An 8,061-nucleotide genomic window follows, 5' to 3' on the forward strand; every position below is an offset into this window, starting at 1 on the left:
CCCCATCCCCGCGCTCATTGGCTCGTCACCCCCTCCCCGGGCTCACTGGCTCGTCGCCTCCCCATCCCCTGCGCTCATTGGCTCGCTCGACGCCTGTGCTCATTGGCCCGAGACTTCCGGGGGCGGATACTGCCGCGCTCCTCCCCTCCAGGCGCGGGCTTCTGAGTCGCTTTCGCGATTCAGGACTCAGGGAAGATCTCGAATCCAATTCGCTCTGCGGTTCCGCGACAGAGTAGGGAGAGGGTAAAGACTCAGAACACGATTACAACCGAGAAGTATCCTAAGGCTACAAAAGCTGAAGATTTGAAATCGTGAGCTTCATCAGCACCCTGCTGGACTTGAGTATTGGCACCACGCCTTTTTGGGACTCAGTTTATCTGTTGAAAAAGGAGGCAGGGTGGGGGTCGGGGACACTGGACCTCACCAGTGAAAATTTTGGCCTTTCCGAAAGTGGCAGTTTTCCACGGTGGGGAAGATCAATCGGCGCCCGGTTCGACTCTGCAGATTCTGGCTGCTGGAAGATCCACCCCTCGGCGGGGCGGGGCGGCGGGAATCTGCATAATAAAATTCAGGGACAGCTGAGTAAAGAAACTTCCCAGCAGGTCAGACCTCCAGTCGTAGGGTTGCTTCTTGTTTTTATTTTGTAAAACGTGTTTTACAGCAATAATAACGAACGTGGTTAAACATTCAACCAACCAAGAAGTTCACAGAAAAGTGAGTCTCTTCCACTTGCTGATTCCCCTCCTCAGGGGCACCCCTTGTACATCCTTCAGGAGACTGACTGACCTTGCCCAAAGTGCCTCCCAAAGCGGTTTCAACCAGACTTTTAAATCTCAGGCCTCCCTGAGCTGGGTGCTTTACATGCATTGCTTAATTGGAACCAGCTGGGGGAAGTGCAGTATGTTACCCATTTTTACAGACTAGGAAACTGAGGCCCAGAGAAACAGAAGGACCCTAGAAGCTGCTGGGCCTGTATATGTTTTGAGGCCAGAACTTGCCCTTTTTTCTCCATGGCTCTCTCATACCCCTTTAAATGAATTATAGAGCAAACCATTAATCCTCCAACTGCTGAAGGTGAAACAAACCTTCATTCATTCACTCTGATATTTGTTGAACACCTATTATGTGGCAAACCTTGTGCTAGGTATTGGGGAGAACACTGGCCCTTAGCCCAATTTTGTCCTGAGCACAGTTAATGGGACACAGTAGACCTTAAATAACTGTGAGGGATAGAAAAGGGTGAATGGTGAACAGGGCAGTATCGCCTCCATGCAATTTCCCACTTCCAATCCAGGAGAGAAATTTAGATACATCTTCTGGCCTGGTGTAAGAAGTTGGGTGTTTCCTTATTTTTTAAAATGTGGATGTTTTGGAAATGGCATGGATTTGGGGTGAAGACCAGAGAAATCCACTGAAAGAACAGGACGTTCAGTTTTGGTACACTGTTGCTCGAAGGCCTTTCAATATTTATTTTTTAACTCAAGTAGAAAAAAAGACTGTGAAGGACAAACCAGGCTGTTAACGGTTTGGTGAAGTTTTGTTTCTTGGGGCATAAAATTAAGGGCGCCTGTGTTTGAATCCTGGGTCTGCCATGTATTAATTATATGATCTTGGGTAAGTTAACCCCACTGTGATTCAAATTCCTCTTAGGTAAAAAGGGGATAATAAAGGTTCTCATACGGTTGTTGTGAGAATTAACAATATGTGTAAAGAGCTTATGGCAGTGGCACACAGCATACGCTAAGGAACAGCTATTCTTATTCTTATCATAAAGGTGAAAGTGAAAGTGAAGTCGCTCAGTCGTGTCCGACTCTTTGCGACCCCATGGACTGTAGCCTACCAGGCTTCTCCCTCCATGGGATTCTCCAGGCAAGAGTACCGGAGTGGGTTGCCATTTCCTTCGCCAGGGATCTTCCCGACCCAAGGATCGAACCCGGGTCTTCCGCATTCCAGGCAGACGCTTTAACCTCTGAGCCACCAGGGAAGCCCGTCATAAAGGTAATAATTGCTAATACCGTGGTAACTTTCATTCACCTATCTTCACAGATACATTTCTCAGGGCTCCTCCCACCCCTAAGATATTGCGGACTCCCCTCCTCTCGCCCCGCCTCTTTTCCAAGGCCCCGGGCCCGCGGTTGCGTGATGCACGTCGGGCTTTGTAGTTCCTTCGCAGAGTCCCGTCCACGGGGGCCTCGCGAGCGAACCGCATTTCCCAGCATTCCTCGCGGCAGCCGGCCGTAAAGCGCGGCGGTCGAACGGCCGGTTCCGGCTGAATGTCAGTGCGGGGCTGTGGGCCGGGGAGGAAGGTGGTTGGCGGTGTCTCCACCACCCGCGCCGCTGCCTCCTCTGCTTGTGCCGCCGCCACGGGCGCCCAGCCGGTCGGCCGCTCGGGCATGAGACCGTGAGGCGAACGACTGGCCGGGACCACCGAGATGTTTGGCCGCTCGCGGAGCTGGGTGGGCGGGGGCCATGGCAAGTCTTCGCGCAACATCCACTCCCTGGACCACCTCAAGTGAGTGTATTGGGGCAGGAGGGGAGGCCGCGGGGCGGGAGCTGGGGTTGGGGGCGCGTAGACCCCGACCGGGGGCGCTGGGAAGGGTGAAAGCGGAGGCGGAGGGCCGAGGGAGGCGCTCGGGGAAGGCTGTGCGCTGGTTAAGAGCTATGGCTCTGGACATACGGCGCCCGGCTTCGAACCCCGACCTCGTAGCTCCTCTCTTATGTGACCTTGGGCAAGTCGCTCCGCTTCTCAGAGTCTCAGTATTACAGATGCAGATTTCAGTTGGATGCAGACCTTGTTCTCGCCGGGGCTGGACGATGGGCACCAAGCTTCCCCGGGGCGGTATTTCTTAGGCTGGACCTCTTAAGGGGTCAGAGGTCTGGATCCTGGAGCCAGACAGATGTGGGTTTGAATTTAAGTGCGTGAATTTAGGCCTCAGTTTCTTCAATTGTAAAATGACTATAGTGACAGCACCTGCTTTCTACGATTGTTTTGAGGGTAGGGTTAGAAAATGTACATAAAGGTGGAAGCTTCTACCAGTGCTCAGTAAAGGACAAAAATTAAAAAAAAAAAAAAAATCCTAACTAGTTTCTTAGGGGAGTATGAAGAGTTAGAAGTAGAGCTCACGGGGAGGTAGGTGGCAAGGTGGATCTGGGAAGCAAGAGTACACAGAGTGGCTACATTCAGATCCCGATTTCATCATTGAATGGCTGTGTGACCTTGGCCAAATTGCTTCACCTTTCTGAGACTGATTCCTCAACTGCAAATAGGGATGGTGAACACTGTGCAAAGATTCCGTAATGTTGTGCGTGTAAAGAGATTGAGCCAGCGTCTCTTATACAGTAGGCAGCTAATAATGGTAGCTGTGTTGATCAGTGGGGCAAGCCCTTCCCAGACATCCCTACCTAAAGTGCTTCCCTTGCCCCAGTTCCTTTCTGTTAGATCTTTCTCTCGATTTCATTCATTTGATTCATCTCCACTACCTGCAATTATCCTTTGTGTTTTTACCACTTTGTGTCTGTTACTAAGCTGGTACTTCCAGGAGGGCTTGTTTTGCTCACAAGCTGTATTCCCAACATCTAGCTGTGTGCCTGGCACCCAATAGAATCTTGACGGATGCTTAAAGAAAGAGAAAAATGAATGAATGGGGAGAGGTGCAGAGCATACAGGCAGAGATTAGGATTTTTTAAGGTTGGTGGGGAGGGTTAATGGAAAATAGGGGTTTCCCTGGTGGCTCAGATGGTAAACAATTTGCTTGCAATGCAGGAGACCCAGGTGTGACTCCTGGGTGGGGAAGATACCCTAGAGAAGGAAATGGCAACCCACTGCAGTATTCTCGCCTGGGGAATCCCCATGGACAGAGGAGCCTGGCAGGCTACAGTCCATGGGGTCGAGAAGAGTCAGACACAACTGGGCGCACGTGCACAAGCGATGCCGTAATTCTCAGCTGTGCCTTTCTATCAGGGAGCAGGCACTTAATAAATATTTGTAGGTCTCAAAGAGTGGGAGTCAGGAGGAGTCATTACGTAGCGAGGAATGGGTTTGTGGGGTTGGGATGAAAGAGGCCATGGGGAGGAGAGAGGCCAAGGACAAAGATGGGGCTGTGTAGGGAGGCAGGAATCTTAGATGGGAGGGCAGCTGGACGGGAAAGGGAGAGGCTTAAGGATTTCAGGAATTTAGGCGCTGGGTGGATGAGGCTGAGAAGGGGTGGAGGGTTATCTAAGGGAGGTTGGGCATGCTGCCAGCACACAGGTGCCTGCAGGCTCTCACCTAACTCTGCCTGACTTGAGCCCTTTTAAATTACTTTGGTGATTATCGAAGGCATGTTCAGTGCCAGGTGCTTGTTAAGGACTTCCTGTGTGTTATTTCCTTTAGTCCTCACAAGTCTTATGAGTTGTTGGAAGTATTATTGTTTCCATTTTCTAGAGTGGAAACTAAGGTCCGAAGATGTTAAGTCACTTACCCAAGGTGACAACAGCTGAAAAGCGTCAAAGCCAGGATTTGACTTCAGGGTTTGCACTCATTATGCTGTCTTTTTGAGTAAAAATCCTAAAAGTCAGTTTGGGAAGACTTTCAACCTGGCTGAATCTCACTGCCTAATGGGGCATCTTGGCAGTCTAGCCAACCAGGGAATGATAAAGGATTCGGGTTCCTTTGAAGTATCCTGGGAACTGCCCAGGTTCATTGTTTAGGTCACAGCACCTGTGGGGTGCTTTTTGGAAACCTGAGTTGCCTGCCCTGGATCAGCAAATCAGCTTAATCCATATTATAGCCTGAAGAACCTACCGATCTGTGTATTGGAGGGGAGCTTAGAAGATCCCAAAATGACCTGGGAAAGAATGCTATAAACAGTGCCATAAGCAGCACTTGGGCACAGAACAGCCCATTTCCCGAGGAAGCTCTCAGGCTGGTGGGGAAGACAGCCAGTGACTGTGGTTTGACAAGTGTGGGGGTCGCTGTGGGTTCACGGCTCTGGGGGAACCCTTCTTGGGTGCTCTCTGGGGGAGGCAGCCAGAGTAGAGCAGTCAGGGACAAGCAGGAGCCCCACGTGGAGCTGCAGGATGTGGGAGGGGGGCTCTGGGGTATCTGGAGTGTGGAGGTGGGGCTGCAGTTACAGGACACAAGGCTAGAGGCAGAACAAGGCTTCATCTGATACACAGGGTAACAAACCATCCTGGGTGCCTGGACTGAGGGATTTCCCAGGACGTGGCCCTTTCGGTGCTAAGGCCAGGAAAGTCCTCGGCAACCAGTACGAATCGGTCACTCCACAGGTGACAGTTCCTAATGCACTCTTGCCCTGACCTGGGGCAGTGCGGGTAGAGAGATTAAAATATTGAAATGAATTCAGAAGGACAGTTTGGGGAGGGGGCACACAAAGCATCTGGGAACAGGCTTCCTTTTTTTTTTTAATGTTTATTTTTTACTGTGCTGGGTCTTCGTTGCTGCATGGGCTTTTCTCTAGCTGCGGTGACTGGGGGCTACTCTCTAGTTGCGGTGCACGGGCTTCTCATTGCGGTGGCCTCTCTCCTTGTGGAGCACGGGCTCTGGGGTGCTGGCCCAGTAGCTTCAGGCTCTAGGGCACGCAGGCTTCAGTAGCTGTGACGCACAGGCTCTGTAGTTGCAGCTTGAGGGCTCTGGAATGCGGGCTCAGGAGTTGTGGTGCAGGAGCTTAGTTGCCCCGTGGCATGTGGGATCTTCCCAGGCAGATTCTTAGCCACTGTGCCACCAGGGAAGCCCTCCCCCGCCCCCTTTTTAAAATAGACTTTACTTTTAAGAGAAGTTTGAAATGTACAGAACAATTTAGACGATAGTACAGAGATCTGGAAACTTTTTCTGAACCACATTATTCATAACATTCCTAGCTTTCAAACTGGAAAACAAATTTTTCTTGTAAGATAGGGTTTTACTTCTGCTAAATAGTGGGAAGCTGTGTACTGTGGTCTTTGTCTACTGAATGGAGTTAGTGGTTTAGTTGAGGCAGATTGAAATAGTAAGAAGTGGTTTGCTGCACATCATGGGTGGTTTATCGGCCAGACCAATGGCAAGGCTATCACATGGACGAGCAGAACGTTGGCTGATGGAGATGCCTGATCGATACTGAGGCATCCCCTTCACTAGGGACTGCGAGTCCACAAACGGCTGGAACTTTCTTGTTGTTGGGTTGGGTCATTGCCTTAACTCTGATCTCCTTTGGGTCTGGGTTAAGATTCTTGGTTGCAAATGATGGAAGCCCCACTGAAATCACCTTCAGCCCCAAATGGATCTGATTGACTCTTGCCACTGAACACACTGTCCTAGCTAAGCTGTGGCTGAGTCTGGGTGTTCAGACGAAGTTGTCAGTATGTGCTTCTTCCCACCTCTCATCTCTGCTTTCTTCTCGGTTGGTGTCATTCTCAGAATGCTCCATTACATCCAATCAGCTTAGCAACCCCTGCGAAAAAGCAAGCTTCTTTTCTTAATGCTTCTGGCAGAAGTCTGGAAGTGAGTACCGTTGCACCGACCTGGGGTCTCGTGCCTGTCCCTGAGTCAGTCACTGTGGCGGGGGCATGGGTGCTCTACTAGGCCCTTCCCTGGAGTCAGAGTGGCATCAGCTCCTTCCAGGCTAGTGGGCAGAGAATGAGAGAAAGGGATGGTTCAGCACCGGCAAATGAAGAAGAGGAGTGGACGCCCAGCAGGCAGACGTTCACCTGCTCTTGGTATGTTCAACTTTCCCTAAGATCGTGCTGGTTATTTTCAGAGCTCAGGGCACTGTATAGCCAGATTCATTTTCTCAGAATATCATACTCATCGTATCACTCTTTGAGGCACCTGTTTTGTCACGTCTAAAGTTCCTCCAGGCCTTCTGAGTGCTCCAGGCTCCGTGCCCACCTGTCCAGCTTGGGAGCATAGATGGAGACCCTCTAACCCCGGCTGGCGAGCCAGGAGCATCCTCAGTAGGCAGACAGCGGTTTACGTGGAGATGTGAAGGATGAGCGGTTGTTCCAGGCAGTCAGGGGCTGGAAGTGGGGATGCTGCAGGCAGAGGATGTGGCGTCTGGGAAGCCTGCAGCGGGGAGGCAGGCTGTTAGGTAAGGGGAGCAGTCAGGGCAAGAGTGGGTGGAGGACCTGAGTGCAGAGCTGTGGGACGGGAGAGGCCACAGAGCCCAGGTCCTGCTGAGGAATCTGGACACCAGGCTGAGAGCAAACGGGGAGCCGCGTGCTCTGGTCTGGCCCGAGTTTGGAGGCCAAGCTGGAGGGGCGCCCCCTCAGGACGCCTGCTGTCTCCTATTGACAGTCAGTGAGGGTAGCACGGCCATAACCCAGGGATGTTTCTCGGGCCTTTTCACGCTGACGGCTCTTCTCTCACTCACTCTTACACAGCCCTCACCTGTCTGCACCTGTGCTCTCTCCCATGCCTGTCAGTAGGACTCTGCACTAGTACTGCCACGCCCTGGGTTCAGTCCCTGATCAGGGAACTCACAGTGAGCCACGTGGCACAACCGTGAAAAAAGGAACCCCCACAGATCTCACTAATTCCTCCATAACAGTCGCTCTGATGACTTCAGCCGACAAGACGTTCCCGCCCTCTGACTTCTCCTGCTCTCGCCTCCCCTGTCCCACTCAGCACGACATTATGTGAGCTTCTCATCGCCAAAGGTTCGACCAGCTGGAGGTGCTCTGGGCGCTTCAGGCTGGATGTCAGATCTCAGTTGTGAGTTAGATCCCCAGCACGCCTGGCCGGGGTTCCTCAGGCGTGTCCTTTCATGGTGGAAAATGATGTTGAATATGTGTGTGTTTGTTTCTCCCAAATTTGACCGTGAGCCTCATGGGGACAGAGACCTGGGCGGCTTGTTCCCCAGGGGAGTTGTCAGATGCCAGGACAGGGCCTGGCACACAGTAAAAGATCAGCAGGGGTTTGTCATAGGACGTACAAAAGAGGCAAATGCTGGCCTGCCTCCTCTTTTTTTTTTTAAAATTAATTAATTAATTTTAATTGGAGGCTAATTACTTTATAATATTGTGGTGGTTTTGCCATACATTGACATGAATCAGCCACGGGTGTACATGTGACCCCCCATCCCAAAC

At 51.5% G+C, this 8,061-nt stretch overlaps 2 protein-coding genes across 3 annotated transcripts in view; one reads left to right on the plus strand and one right to left on the minus strand.

Annotated features, from left to right (window-relative positions):
* DEXI (Dexi homolog (mouse)) overlaps positions 1-103 on the minus strand; it is a 15,099-nt gene extending 14,996 nt beyond the window's left edge. The window contains exon 1 of the mRNA XM_010850688.1: positions 47-103. Coding sequence (XP_010848990.1) covers positions 47-103 — 57 coding nt within the window. The remainder of the gene's footprint in view (positions 1-46) is intronic.
* Positions 104-2,258: 2,155 nt separating this feature from the next.
* CLEC16A (C-type lectin domain family 16, member A) overlaps positions 2,259-8,061 on the plus strand; it is a 229,142-nt gene continuing 223,339 nt past the window's right edge. For both annotated transcript variants that reach the window (XM_010850663.1, XM_010850664.1), the window contains exon 1: positions 2,259-2,512. In XM_010850663.1, coding sequence (XP_010848965.1) covers positions 2,433-2,512 — 80 coding nt within the window. In that variant the 5' untranslated portion in view covers positions 2,259-2,432. The remainder of the gene's footprint in view (positions 2,513-8,061) is intronic.

Source organism: Bison bison, unplaced genomic scaffold, assembly GCF_000754665.1.
Source record: "Bison bison bison isolate TAMUID 2011002044 unplaced genomic scaffold, Bison_UMD1.0 scf7180017864293, whole genome shotgun sequence".
Lineage (NCBI taxonomy): Eukaryota > Metazoa > Chordata > Mammalia > Artiodactyla > Bovidae > Bison > Bison bison.